At 49.2% G+C, this 15,235-nt stretch overlaps 1 protein-coding gene and 1 pseudogene across 2 annotated transcripts in view; one reads left to right on the forward strand and one right to left on the reverse strand.

Annotated features, from left to right (window-relative positions):
- Nucleotides 1-682: 682 nt before the first annotated feature.
- LOC308417880 (small ribosomal subunit protein eS6-like) lies at nt 683-1,447 on the reverse strand (annotated as a pseudogene). Its single transcript has one exon. The product of its transcript is annotated as a small ribosomal subunit protein eS6-like (transcript).
- A 2,718-nt stretch (nt 1,448-4,165) lies between these two features.
- Nucleotides 4,166-15,235, forward strand: part of FADS2 (fatty acid desaturase 2) — a 38,142-nt gene continuing 27,072 nt past the window's right edge. Inside the window, exons 1-2 of the mRNA XM_080911279.1 lie at nt 4,166-4,482; nt 13,727-13,837. Coding sequence (XP_080767405.1) covers nt 4,276-4,482; nt 13,727-13,837 — 318 coding nt within the window. The 5' untranslated portion in view covers nt 4,166-4,275. The remainder of the gene's footprint in view (nt 4,483-13,726; nt 13,838-15,235) is intronic.

Here is a 15,235-nt window from a genome sequence, read left to right on the forward strand (position 1 = left end):
CTGGGCTCCATGCCACCCAAACTGATTTCTTGTTCCTGATAAAGATCAATAATTACAATGATTTTCTAATGGAGTCCCAGGAAATGGCAGTTCTTGGTGCTGCTGGAGTTTCAGGGAGCTAGACTCTAAGGAACAGGCAGAAACCAAAGGAACTTCACCCCCCTGTGTCTGAGATAGCCCCCTTTCCAAAGTGGTTCTAGGGTAGATCGGATACTGTAAGGTTTTCCCTGAGTAAAAGGCTTCATCAGTCCATCCAAGCAAAAAGAACAGCCAGGGAGGAACAGGAAGAGGGCAGAAGACAATGTCAGGCCACATCTGGTGTGCTGTCAGCCTCCTATAGCCATAGCCTAGTCCAGGCTCCTGTCCCCTCTCCAAGAACACTGAGTTTACCCAGCTGTCTCCCTTGACTTTGCCTGCATCCCTTTCTGGCCCCAAGCTGACTCTGTAGTTTTGTGTCCTCTTCCTTCCTTCCTTCCTTCCTTCCTTTCTTTCTTTCTTTCTTTCTTTCTTTCTTTCTTTCTTTTCTTTGTTGCTTTCTTTTCTTTGTTTCTTTCTTTCTCTTTTCTTTTCTTTTTTTTCTTTTTTTACTTTAATAGGAGATTTTATTGTGGTCCCTTTTTTTCCCTTTGAGGCACAATCTTTTTTGTGATTCAAAGTCTTTTTATTTGTTCCTCTTAAAGACTTATTTTTGACTGGACTCGGATTTAGAAGTAGAAGCTCTCAGTGAGGACAGCCTACGTCTCTTGGCGATCTGTTTCTGGCACTTTTGTTTGGCTTCCTTCACTCTCTTGGCCCAAAGTGTAGCACGTTCTGCAGCCTCCTCCTTGTTTTTCTTAGTGCGTTGTTTCTTCAGAGTGATGCGTCGGCGTTTGTACTGCAGGACACATGGAGTAACAAGACTTGGAATCTTGGGTGCTTTGGTCCTGGGCTTCCTGACAATGTATTTTTGGTCACCATCTTCTTTGGAGAGATTAAAAAGCTTTCGGGTTCTACTAGCTCTTTTAGGTCTCAGTCGGTGAGGCACAGTAGTGTCTGTCAGTCCTGGGATATCCTTCTCTCTCTCTCTCTCTCTCTCTCTCTCTCTCTCTCTCTCTCTCTCTCTCTTTTTTACAATAACCAAGTTGAGAACACTCAGATAGCATCCACAATGCATCCACAAACGGATTTGTGCTTCCCTTCTCCATTTCTCCTCGGTCTATAACAAGAATGCCCCTTACTCAACAGCAGGCACACTCTGCCATGGGCCAAAACGCCTGGTTTCATGGGAAAACCTTGTTTGTCATTCCTACTGCTGATCTGGACAACATAACCCTTCCTCTTCACCAAGAGTGTCAGCAGTGACTTCTGTAGTCACGCGCTTCTCAGAGAGCATGCGAAGCTTGCGTTCGTCATCCACGTCAATGAGCTTCTGACAGCCAGTGGCAGGGAAGGAGACACTGAGCTTCATCTCAACACAGCCGGTTGCCTAGGGGGAATCATGAAAAGAGGCGGAGGCACAATCTTTATTGGGCTCATAACAGGAACTCATCGGTCTTGAGGACCTCTGTGAACTTGCTGATTTTCTTCTCCATGTTCCTCTTCCTGTTTCTGTAGCCTCAAGAGCTGTTTCTTCTGGTAGTGAACCTTGGCCTTTTTCCTTCCACTTCTCCTCCCAAATGGCTGTCACTGTCTGGTACCTCCGCTGGGACTCTGTAGTTTTTCTTCCTTTGGGAAAACAAAAACATAGAAACTATTTTAATTATGTGTGCCTGCGTGTGGGTGAGTCCATGTGAGTACCCAAGGATGCCAGAGGAGGATGCGGAATCCTCTGGAGCTGGAATTACAGGCACTTATGTGCCAGCCAGCATGGGTGCTGGAAATCAAACTTGGGTCCTCTGAAACAGCAATACATGCATTTAACTACCCTACCATCTCTTCAATCCTCCTTCCCTTCTCTTTCCCAGACAGGATCTCAAGAGCTCACCTTGAACCTGCTCTATAGCAGAGATAAGTCTGAATGTTGGGTCATCCTGCCTCTACCGCTCGAGTCTAGAATTTTATGTGTGTGCCACCATGGTGGGAATCTAGCTCAGGGCCTTCACATGTTCGGTGAATTTTCTTCTGGTTGGGCACAGCCCCAAGCCCTGCAGTTCTCTTTGTACCACAGGCCCCATCAGAGTCCACCCTTGATTAGTGGGTTTCTAATACTCTTCTCGCTGCGAAGCCTTCAGTTCTGCCCACCTTTAGGCATGTGGGAATATTACCAACCTGAACTCTACTCAAGCTAGTCTTGGATGAAACTGTCCATTTATTCCTGTCGTCATTTGGGGTCTGCTGTAGCCCGTTTTTGGGGCCTTCTCACTTGGTCTTTTCTCACCCTTCAAGGTTTCTGCTGTGAGACATTTATTGGGGTTCCCTTTCAGCTATTATCCATCCCTCTGAGTGTTAACAACTCTAAAAAAATTTCCATTAAGGTTTTTTTTTGTGTGTGTGTGTATTGTGGTAATCCATCTTTTGAAATCAAATACAAGACAGCTTTCTTGACTTTATTATATTACGACTTTAACACCCACAAAAGTCGGTCTTGCTCCTTATGCACAGTCATGGCCCATCCCCCTGCAGGATTTTGCTTTGCAGCCCAGGCCTTGAACTCAAGGCAACACTCTGCCTCAGGCTTCTGATTGTTGACCGTGTGGATTTGCCTTCACACCTACTTCATTCGCTCTTATGTTTTGGGCAGGCTGCACTGTTTGGATGTTTGCTTCCTCTCCTCTAAGCCAAAGAAGCTTCACTCACACTCCTGAGTCTGGAGTTAGTGGGATGAAGAAAGGATGCCCCTGACAGATACCAGGACAAAATGGGAGAATGGTACCACGTGAGGTTCTGTGGGAATGGAACCCCGGCACCAGGTACTTCCTTTGGACCCGTGTCATAAGGAGCTAGGGAGCCCAATGTCTGGAAAGGGCTGTGGAAGAGGCCGAGCGGGGCCTCTAGCTAAGCATGTGTGTTTTGACCATTTTATCTCTCTTAACCTCAGACTCTTCATTTTGAAGTTAGTTATTATAGGGTTGCGGTGAGACTTTAGTGAACAGACCTTTTTTTCTACTCCCTTGGTTTCAGTGTCTTCCTTCCCTGCAATTGGTGGGAATACTGTCGAATCAATCGTGGGCTTCTATTGCTTCCATATTTCCCAACCAGGTTTGTGAACTCTTCTTCAGTCGAAGACAAGAACGGTGTCCAGTTCATCCCGGCATCCTCCCCAGGAGACACCCCTGCGGTACTTAGCACGAGAAGAAAGCAGAGGTTCTGCAGTTCTTTTCCAAGATGGTCTGATGAAAGGATTCAGAGACCTGGTTAAACAGAGACCCACTTCTGGCTCCTTTTTCTAGGAAGGTTGCAGGAAAGCAACAAACAATATGGATCTCTTAGACAATGTGAGGTACCGGAATCTGAGTCCCAGTTAGCCAGGGAGAGAAGTCACCTAGCCAAGACAGCGCATTTGGGGTCCTTGTCCAGCCGGAGGCCGAGCATTGCCCACCACAGCTGCTGCACCTCCTTTGTGCGAGCATCAGGTGCAAATCCCTGGAGCGAGGGCTGAGCGCGCGCGTTCGCGCTTTGAAGCGCGCAAAGAAAAGCCCAGCCACCACCCCCGCTCTCCCTCCCAGCTCCTCAGAGATCTACTCCGGCTTCCCCGGCTCCAGTCAGCGAAGTGAGAAGGAGGTCAGACACGTCGCCGGCAGCCCAGCAGGGCTTAACTCCATGCGGGCGGGCCTGAGGGAGGGGGAGCCGGGGACCTGCCGCTCCAGCCCGCTGGCCTTCGAAAGATCCTCCTGGGCCAATGGCAGGCGGGGCGACGAGCCCTGATTGGTGCAGGCGCTCTGCTGATCACTGTGGAAACCCGGGTGGCGGGGAACTCAGGAGGATGCGGAGCCAGGAGCGGGGGGAGCCGGAGGGGTGGGGGAAGGAGGGGTCGAGGCCCTGAGCTACCCGGGAGTTTTCACCGGAGGCAAAAGTCCACAGCTGGCAGGCCGAGGGTGGGTGGAGGAAGGGGACCACTTGGGGGCACTGGGAAGCTAGGGGTACTCCTGAGGGAAAGCAGGGGTACTGGCTAGCTAGTGAAGGCAAGGAGGAGCGAAGGCGAGGGGAGGAGGCGCGGTGGGAGGAGGAGTAGAAGACAAAAGCCGAAAGCGAGGAGGGCGCCGACCGCACACTGCGGCCGGGAGAGGGACTGTCGGTGCTGGGAGCCGCGGGCGCCCGGAGGCCGTAGCGCACGGGGCATCCGGGTAGACAGGCAGCATGGGGAAGGGAGGTAACCAGGGAGAGGGGAGCACTGAGCGCCAAGCTCCGATGCCCACCTTCCGCTGGGAGGAGATTCAGAAGCACAACCTGCGCACCGACCGGTGGCTCGTCATCGACCGCAAGGTCTACAACGTTACCAAATGGTCCCAGCGACACCCAGGGGGCCACCGTGTCATCGGACACTATTCGGGAGAAGATGCTACGGTAAGAGTCTGGGGGTGCCAGCCACTTTTGTCTGCTGCAGGCTGGTGTCAAGAGCCCGGGGTCCCTGGGCGCCAAACAGATCCCCAGTTCTTAAGGGAGCGCACGCAAGGCGTCCAACCGGGAAAGTGTACCTACTCATCTCGCTCCCGGAATCGTCCTCCTCTGTGTCAGCTGGGCAGACTTGAGTCGAGCCTTTTGGACGCCAGACCTTAGCACCTCTGTGAAAGTCCCATCAATGGCAAACTGTGCCCGGTGCATGTCCACAACGCTTGCTGCACGCTGGTCCAACCGGAGCCAGGGACTCTCCAAAGGGGGCGCTCGGGCCATCGTGCTTTGTCGCTTCCCAAGTGGAAGATGGCCACCCTTGGGCGCCGCGGAGAGGAGCCTGAGAGCGGGCAGCCATATGTAGGGGACTCTCCTGCCAAACCGGGGGCTGGGGGTGTGGGGGAGAAGAAAGCTGGTTCCTGGCCAGGACTCGTTCCTCCTTGGACTCCTGTCTGAGAAGGTCCACAATGGCTGCCCGACAAAGACTGCCTAGTAGTTCAGATTCCCACGCTCCCGAGGATTATCCCGACTCACTCCAAGTGCCAGCCTTCTGGGAAATCCTGGTGGCGAATTAGTGAAAGGCGAACGGGCTGGATTTTGCAAAATTCAGGTCCGCAGGGGATCTAGAAGGTGAATCTAGTAGCACTAAGACTGGCTTGGCAACAGGTTCCTTCTGCTTCTGGGGTTACTATCGGACATTCAACTCAATAGCCCTCTGTTTTTAGATCCTGTCAGGTTCGCCCTTGCCCTCTTGCACTCCTGGAGGTTGTTGAAATCCCAGGGACCTCTGTGGAACTGAGGGTACGCTTCTGCACACCAAATGTGTATCTACCCTATATTTGCACAGTACCCCATACTGTACCTGGCCCCACCCCCAACCATAAAGGGGCTTTATAATTGGGTGGTTAAGAGGAGATGCAAAGTCAAGGAGGAAAACAGGACCTTTCTTGGAACCTTTCTTGGTGAGCTGAAAGCAGAGGCGAAGCTGTAGTTGGAGAGAGCTTGGGAAAGATGAGTGGGAAGAGGCTGAGGGGAGGGATAAACTTTCCAGAACGCACTCCACATCAAAGTCCAGAGTGCTGACCCGTTTGTGGGCTCTTCTTGTGCAAGTTTGTTAGTTTCAGTTCTTAATGTCCACATCTTTTCTCTTTGAGATCAACCTAGGTAGCCACACTCTAACCGATGGACTGGAGGCTTTGATGAACAGGATACAATCGAACCCCAGATTGAGGAGAGAACTGGCCATATTCGTACTGCCTAAAGCCTATTTTCTTTGCTTGTGGACCCTGCTTAAGTCCAATGGGGCTGGTGATGCTAACCAGACCTTAGGAGAGTGTAAGCCTTCTGCAGACTACACGTTTCTTGAGTCCTAGCTCTCTTGGACCTTTTCACAACCAGAGAAGACTTCTCCCTTGGTTTCCCAGGGAGAAGACTTTCCGGCTTCTGTCTGGGGGGTCTTTCTACTGTTTTATGGTGCTGTAGGTGAGCTGCAGATGACTCCTTCCTTTCCCCGGCTCTTACCAAAAAGTTTCCTAAAAACTGAAACAGCGGATGGGATTGGTTTGATCTGATTATTCCATAGTGTGCAATAAGCAGGTTCTTCTGTGTGGAAGCTCAGCCTGACAACAGCCTTGTTTATAGTTTACTTAAGAAGCCGGATGTATTTCATCCTTGTTTGGAAGTTCTTAGGGTTCCTCTGACTCAGTTCTCTCCAAATGTCTATGTTCAGATCTAACCCAGCAGATACCTGGATGGCTTGCTCTTACATTCTGAAAACCTGATGTCCTCTTCCCTGTTAACCCAGCTTTCGTGTGTCGTTTTCATTGGTTCTGAGTCTGGTGTCTGGGATGTTAGTTGCCCCATGATAGGAGAGGTTAGGTGGGAGTCAGTGTAGGCCACAGATGTGGTCCCTGGGCTTGTTGGATGCAGAGAGTCACTAGGTAGAGACACCCCCCTACCCCCACCCCTGTGGAAGATACATCCTCACCTATTCCAATAAGATGTGTGTGGCAAAGTTTGTCATAAACAACGAGCCCCCAGACAGGCACAATGGACAGGTATGAGAGGAACAAAACAGATAGACTGTAAAGTACCCACAGAGAAACAGAGACAGAAACTAAATTGAAGCAAGGCCATTTGACATCATGACATTAAAGCTTACTGTCCTCCCAAATAAGACACAAACCACACTCAATGGAGAAAGGGTCGGAGAGCAGTGTAGTAAGCACTGTAGTTTTCTTTGGCCTCCGCCTGTTTCTTCTTAAACTGCCTGAGATCAGATTGGCAGAAGGCCTTGGACAATAAGGAGATCTTCAAAGGGAGCGTCAAGAGATGTGGGGGAATCCCTCTCCAAGCTGTTTCTCAAGAAGCTTTGCCTCTTAGGGGCCTTGCCTTCATTTTGAGAGCCTCAGAGGGGTAATGCCTGTGAAGTTTGGGGACAGACTGGTTAGCAGATAGACGTTGGATCCCTAAGAGCTTTTAAATTTGTCACCCCTCACAGGATGTCTGTGATAGATATCCTGACAAGAGGCTGGAAGGTGAGGCCAGAAGCCGAGGTGGCCATTTCAAGGTCAACCTAGGTTATAAGTTGAGAAATTTCTGTTCCTAAAGGGGGGAAAAAAACCTCAGAAATGCTTACTTCTTCCTTAGAAGGGTGGAAGAGTTGTCACTTGGTCCTTCTGTAGTCAGACCCTGGCCTCACTAAAAGCCACCTAAGCGGCATGTGCTCAGAGTCCCAGATACGCAGAGGACTAGGGCAAGAGGATTATTTGAACCCCAGGTTTTGAGGCCAGCCTGGTACCATAGTGAGATTCCATCACTGAAAATAAACAATGGAAGTTTTGCAGTTCACAAACCCACTGATCCATGCTATCTCATTTAATTCTCATATCAGCCTTGCCACTGTCCTGTCCTGAAGCTTAGAGGTCCTGCTCAGGTCTGTCCAGTCATAGCAGGGATGTGCTGGCACCACACTCTGCAGCCCCACCTTCCTCCCTCCATCCCCCTATTTTTCATTTCTATATCTTTGGTCATTTCCTGCTGGTACCCCAGAGGTTCTTCTGTCTTAGATTTGCTGTAGGCACAAAGACAGTTTCTGCACTTTTTTTGGGAACCTAGAGAGTACAAAACGAGCCCACTTGTGAATTTTCATCTTCAGCACGATCTCATGAAACATTCATTGAGCGTCTCCATGGCTCTGAGCTGGGCTCTGATCAGGGCCTCAACACAAAGATGAATAATTCACAGACAGTGGCCTGCATCTACTGGACTTGTGTCCCTTCCTCATTCTCTCTTCTTTCAGCCTGGATCCTCCAGTTCCAGACTCACCACTGTTCTCCAGCCTATTCTGTTTTGTCTACGCTTTTGTGGCCCATCTGCCTTGCTTTCTTACCTCTTAGGATCAAAAGGGGGGGGGGCAAAGGGGACCAGAGGTGAGTTCTATCTTTGAGCTGCTCCTGTATTGTTCTTGTGAAAAAGCAGCAGTTGGAAGAATGGAATCGTGCCCCTCTAGACAGAGCAGGAGCACCAGAGTATGGAAAAGAGAGCCCAGGTTGGGAGTTCCTAGGCCTGGAGGGCAGCAGCTCTCTCTCAGCTGAGAAGGGGCCACCTGATTCCCGCCCACCGCAGTTTTTAAAAGAAAACCTCCATATCCAGCCTCAGCACCCTCTGTAATGGTTCTAAGAAAATACAAATGGAAAGGGGGTATGGAGATGGCTTAGTAGCTAGCATGCTTGTTACTGAGAGCAAAGCTCAGACCCCATAACATACCAGATGGGGTAGTTGCTGAAATGTAATTCTAGCCCCCGAATGCAGAGGGGTAGGATCCCCAGAACCAGCTGGCTCGCAAGACCAACTATGCCAGTGAACTCTGTTTGATTGTGAAGCTCTGCCTTGATGAATAAAGTGGAGGAGCAATTGAAGATGATTCTCCACATCAATTTTGTGAGTTTCTGCATGCTTGCAAAACTATGCACATGCACACATGCACACATGCAAAAACATATGCACATGTTCATGAAAATGGAAAGGGGAGAGAGATGACTTCATGTTTTCAGGCCCCGTCTGCCTCTGTGGGGACTTACTTCCTGTGCAGTCAGGGAGGTCCACACATCCTGTGCTAGCAGATGTTCTCTTGCCAAGGAGTTCATGGGCTGCAGAATGCTGCCTACCTCCTCAGCTTCTTCTCCTTGAAGGGAACAGGACCAGCAGACTTTCTGCTGTGCCTGTACTTATGTGCTGCAGAAAGTAACTCAGAAGTCAGTATCCCCGGTGACTGCCATCTTTTTAATCTCTACCTATAAACCCCCAGATCCCTCCCGATTCTCTTCCTGCTTTGAGAAACCGTCAAAGAACCCTGGATTGCTACATGAACCACCATGTACCCTTATATATTGGACCTGTACTTCTTAAATCCTGAGCTGAATTCCCAGATGTGGAAAGCTAGCTTACTATGGCTTTGCTGTGCAGAAGAACCTGGGCACAGTCAGTAACAGGCTTTGGTACCCTAGGCTCAGTGTGTGGGTAGGAAGAGTTCTGACCAGAGGTAGCAGGGGCAGAGATGCTGTGCCTGGAGAAGTCACTGCCATGACAGCTGAGGACAAACAGCAAGCCCAGTGCCTACGAATTCAGGCCTGGCTCCACTGGGTACCTGCTCAGGTCCCCTGCACCTGTTTGCCACCCCTCCCACATTCCCTGTGTCTTGGGTTGCTTTCTAGAAAGACTCTGGATTCTCTCCCGGTCAGAGAAAGAGAGCCTGCTTCTAACTCTTGTTCCAAAATTATCATTTGGGTTGGCCCAGTCTAGCCTTGCACTGGGCCTTACTCTGCAACCTGACATTCCTGTAACCAGACAGCTGCTTGGAGTTACAGTGTTGAAGGCACAGCTATGACCCCCTTGAGGCAATAGCATCTGAAGGGAACAGTTCCCAAAGAGGAGAAAGCTCATTTCAAGGGAGGTCTTTGTCTGAAAACAAACAAGTCGGTCACCTAGCCCAGGCTCTACCCAGACAGTTCCTGGGGTGTGACCATAGACAACTGATGTCACCACCTAGGTAGGTTTCTTCTTATCAATACAGCAGAACCTGCCTGAAAGGCTGGGGTGGTATAGTGCTTGTTAGCATGTGCAAAGCCCAGGGTTTCATCCATAGCACCTCACAAACAAAAGACAACAACAAAATGCCCTGCCTCCCAGAGCTGGGAAGAGTGGCCGATGGCCCAGGCCACCCACCTGGCTTGGTACCTCCCTCTCCAGGTGCCTGAAGACCAACTGGAAGGTGTGACTGTCTATAGTGATGAAGAGTTCCCGTGTTCCCGAAGTATCGATCGGGTTGTATAAACTGATAGATGGCTGAGTCTCTACTGGACCACAGGATAGAAATTATCCTGGATGTCAGGGTTCACAGCCACTGGGCCTGGGGTTCTCTGAGCTTTATGAACTCTTATGAAGCAGGTGTGGGGATGGTCACACAGTCTAGATGTGGTCCTTTCATGTCTAGGTGGCAGGTGACCGGATTTACAATGAATATGCCACACAATTTGTGCAGTTTTATGTATTTGTTTTTTTGAGACAGTATTTTGTGTGTTGCAGGCCAGTCTCAAACTCACCATGTAGCTGAGAACAGTTTAAATTCTCATCCTTCTGTTTCTACCCCAACACCTGGTTTATGCCATGCTGGGAATTTGAACCCAGAGCATCAGGTACACTAGGCAATTACTGCCCCAGAGGAGCTTTATCTTCAGTTTTTGATATTTGTGTGTGTGTGTGCACATGTGAGGTGTGTGTGGGTTCACATGTATGTGTGACTGCATGTGTGTGCGTGTACTTGAGTAGGCCAGAAGTTGGTATCGAATACCTTCCACTGCTTCTGTTCACCTTATTACTGAGGCAGAATGTCTGTCGCTCTTAACCTGGATCTCGATGAATCTCGCTAGCCAGACTGCTATAGGGATCTCCTGTCTCCACCTCCTGGGTGCTGGTATCACAAGACAGGTCTAATTTTATGTTGAGTGTTGGGTGTTCCAGTGCCAGTCCTCCTATTTGCATGGCAAGCACTTAATCCACTGAGCCATCCTAGCCTCCTGGTTTGTGATCCTGACGTGTATGAAGAAGAGGGATCGGCAGAGACTTAAGTCCACAAAGGGCTGTTTTCAGATGTGTGGCTGAGAAAACACTTGAAGGTAACATTGAAGCAGAGGCCACAGCTCTAGCCCAGGTGTGGGAAGAAACTTGATGTATTCGGGAACCTGTTCTGGAAGCCAGGACAGTGAGCTGGTTCTGTGGAGCAGCCTAGATAAGAGGGAGAGCCACTCCCTGAGGCAGTTGGACTGGACTGCAGTCTGGTTGTGCTCCCCAGCACTCAGAACCTCACTGCCTGGGGACTCTGAAGTAATGAAGAGCTTTGCCTGGCCTGTGACTATGCACCTCACCTCATTTCAGGGAGCGGAGGCTGCCCCAGAGTCCTGTGCAAATGGGTTGGAGAGTGACAGGGTTCTCCTTTGCTGGTAGCTGGAGGCATCCTGGATGGAGGAGTGGGTGGTGTGAGTGGTCAGGAAGAGCTGAGGTGAATAAGGCATTTGCTAGTCACCAAACTGCCTTTCAACAAGTGGAGAGGAAACGTATAGGGAACTTCCTGTCACTAGTGAGGGGATCCTGCCATTGACAACTCTTGCTGGACTTTCTTCTTAGAGTTTTGCTGTGTGTGTTTGTGTGTGCGTGGTGTTGTTACTGTTTTGTAAAGCCCGATCCTGGGGCGCAGAACTGAGCCTCACTCCTCACTGTCTACCAGAGCCTCCTTGGACAGCAGGTTTCTCTATAAAAAGTTTTGATCTGACCCCTTGATTTAATCTCACCTTTTCCATTCAGTTAGGGGAGATTTTTTGCACTTGTTTTTAAACTCTGTCCATTTTTTTCTTGTATAAAATGTTACTTTGCAGCTTCATATATAGTGGCCTTGCTGGGGTTATTATAGATGTGATCCTCTTTCCCAACGTAAAGGTTAAAAGATAAAGACATACTATCTCTTCTTAACCAAGAGTCACTAATAGTAATGTTGAGCCTCATTTGCTTTCTCTGTATGTGAAGATAATTTTCTTTTGAAATTAAGTTGTTTGATGGTGCACGCCACCCATCCCAGCACTCAGAAGGTGAGGTCCTCAGCAAAAGGACCAGGGTTTCCAGACCAATCTTGGCTACATCAGTTTGAGGCCTGTGTGAGTGACATGAGGCACAGTCTCAAAAGAGCAAACCAGGGTGGGCGAGATGAATCATCAGTTGAGCCACTTGATGCCAAGTCTGGTGACCTGACTTTAGTCCCAAGGACCCGTGTGGTAGTAGGAGAGAATGGACAACTCAAACATTGTCCTCTGGCTTCCACATCTGCTGGATCCATGCGCACAAACACAACACACACACAAGTAAACAAACAGATAAAAAATGTAAAAAAGTTTTTAAGTAAAAGAGGCTGGAGAGAGGGCTCAGCAGTTAAGAGCACCGCCTGCTCTTCCAGAGGATCTGGGTTCAATTCCTAGCACCTGTTTGGTGGCCAACAACCATCTGTAACTACAGTGTCAAGGGATCTGATGCTCTCGTCTGACCCTCTTGGGCCCCAGACACACACATGGTGCACATACACGCATGCAGACAAAATACTCATATACATAAAATAAATGAATCTAATTTTTTAAAAGTAAAGTAGCAAAAAAAAGTTGTAGCATCTTCTCCCAGGAATAAGAGTGTTCTGGGATAATCATAATACCTCTATCACATTCACAAAAAAGCAATTAAAGGCCGGAGCTGTAATTCATCCTGTAGAAGTTTGCCTAGCACGCTCCTTGATCAATCCTCAGTACCCCATGAACCAGACATGGTGATAGATGCCTGTGAGCCAAGCACTTGGGAGGTTGTAGCAGGAGGATCAAGAGTTCAACTCCTTGACTACCTATGAGCTTATGGGCCAGTCTGGGTGATAGGAGACCCTGCTTTTAAAAAATTAATAATCCTCATTAGATCAAAAACCCAATGCCCATCTAGTTTCACACCTACTTCCCCCAAACTCTTGTGTAGCGTCTATATCCAAACAGGAACCTTTCAGATGAAAGTGTGTGGTTTAGATTTCTCCATTTAGACCAGTATCCCACTCACACCTCTCTCTGCCTCACCGTGTTGATTTCTCTGATTGTTTTTCCCGGTACCATACAGCTTGTTCAGCTCCGTCCTGCTGTGCCTCAGTTTGGGTGAGTGGTGGGAGGCAGAGGAGTGAGAAACTGGAGCATCCACTTATACACCCTGGGACCTGCGGCAGACTCACCTCCGGAGAGATGCTTGATTTTGTGGAGATAATTTTTGTCATATATGTACTGTGTAGAGGAAGCTGGCAGAAATACTACAATATTAGCATTGACGGACGTGATGATTATTTGTCCTTTTTATTCTTCCGTGCATTTTCCAACGTTGCCAGAATTAAGCGTGTTTCTACTTCATCTCCAGAATGAGAGAGATTAAGATGCAGAATGTAATAGTAACCATTAGGGAAAATTTGCAAACTAATGAAAATAAAATAAAGTATGACCCATGTTTTTAGTAAGTTTAAATCTCTGAAGCCCTGTGCCAGGTTTTCCTGGAATTCTTTTACATAATTCAGTGCTTTTTTTTTTTTTTTTTCTGTTGTTGTTTCATGTCACCTAAGCACATTTTCCATGTGGTAGTCATTTTCTAGGTGTTAGGGACCGAGCTGGGCGCCTCACACATGCTGGGCAAACATCTTTATCATGGAGTTAAACCCCTTCCCCAAGTCTTATCTCTTCACTGATAGTTGTGGCCTTGTGGAAGAGGACATCTCTGGAGGGCTGGTGATTTAGTTGGAGCACTGTGAAAGACATTCAGCCCAGCTGCAGGCCAGGGCTGTCTTCTCTGAGTTCTGTGCCTTACCTGCTCTCCCTGGAGACCTATCGGTCCAGAAATCCTTGACCAGCTCAGTAGGCCTGGAGCCAGTTCAGAGGCTCAGGATGGTTATGGTTTCCTGCTGGAGTCCTGCATTGAGATATGTCTTGGGGTGGAGTCTGGGATAAGCATTTGCCACTGGGGAGTGGGAAGTTGGTGTCTGAGCAGACACGAGCTGCTGCTAAATGTCCTCTTTCCTAGAATGGGAGAAGTTGGCAGATGTTGGGGCTCAGCCTTACCAACCCGCTTCTCTATTTCCCAGGATGCCTTCCGTGCCTTCCACCTGGATCTGGATTTCGTGGGCAAGTTCTTGAAGCCTCTGCTGATTGGTGAGCTGGCCCCAGAGGAGCCCAGCCTGGACCGTGGCAAAAGTGTGAGTGGGGGGGTGCAGTGTTGACGGGGTGGAATTCGGCTGGATGGTGGGGTGAGAGTACTTTCTCCTCAGAACCCCAATGTCAGGGCTGTGGCAGGAGAGTCTGAGCCAGTCCAAGAGGAGGCCTTGAGGAACTAGGCCAGGGAGGACCTCAGAGCATCCCCTGAGAGCCACCATCTGCACGACAGTTAGTAGCATCCCCTCTCTCCCAACTGGTCCTTTTGCTTCTCCCTTTCTTACACAAAGCTGCCAGATGTTGGTGTGCTACCATCTAAGAAAGGGCAGAAACAGCAAGACAGCATCAACTATTGATAAGTGTGACTGCTTTGGAATGAATCACTTTGAGAGTGACCATTTGTCACTGAGCCAGACACCCCACTAAATGCTGGACTTCAAAGGTATGTAAAAATAACTCCCTGGGCCTCACAGGCTGACAGCAGACCTGGCATGGATGATGGAGTTGTGTAGAACAGCTTGCTTTGGAGTGTCACTAAACCTTGAAGAGCCCCTCTCTTCTCCTCCACTCGGTGCTTATCTTTCCCTACCAGAGTCACCCTACCAATGGAGCCCAGGCTTCTCCTGGCACTAAGCAGGGCTGAGAGTACCCATCCTGGTGTCCTGAGCCTGTTAGCATCTTGAGGGGTGAGACGGTTGAAGTCCTAGGAGGCACACCATGGTATCAGAGCTGAGGCAATTTTCCCTTCAACATGCATACTATGTGTGACTTTGGTGGCAGCAGGAGATGGTGGGCCACCATCATCCTTGCTTGTCCTAGAGAGATGGCACCTATGACTGCCATCCAGGGCAGAGGAGCTTCCTGGAGAAGACCAGACCATGCCATCTGCTCTTGCTCCCTGCCTGAGCTGGAGTAATTCTTTACTAGCACCTTAGGACCTCAGCAAAGCCAGGCAGGGCAGAGGCTTTTTCCTGGCCTGGATTCTTGGTTAGTCCTCCGCAGCGGACTGTCTGCCTCCCTGGCTGCTGCGCTTAGCACTCACGAGGCCTCTCTGGCATCATGAGCAGAACCCCAACTGCACAGTCAGGTAGTAAAAGGTGAAAGGGCTGTCTTCTGAGGTGTGGTGTTCAGTGGATTACACAGCATGCGCACTAGTGCCAAACCATCCCTACCATCCAGTTCTAGAATGTTTACATCGTCTCCAGCTGACATTCTGTGCCCTTCACACCGTCTCCTCACTCCCTTCAGCCCAGCTACCATTTTGTTGTCTCTAAGCACTTAACTCCGCCAGGCACTTCATACATGGAATCACACTGCATTTGTCTAATAAAATTTACAAAATTTTATTAGAATGTATTCTCATTATTTTTGTGGTTTTTGTTGTTTTGATATAGGGTCTCATGTAGCCCAGGCTAGCCTTGAACTCCCAATCCTGCTTTTCG

Source organism: Micromys minutus (genome assembly GCF_963924665.1).
Source record: "Micromys minutus genome assembly, chromosome: 2".
Lineage (NCBI taxonomy): Eukaryota > Metazoa > Chordata > Mammalia > Rodentia > Muridae > Micromys > Micromys minutus.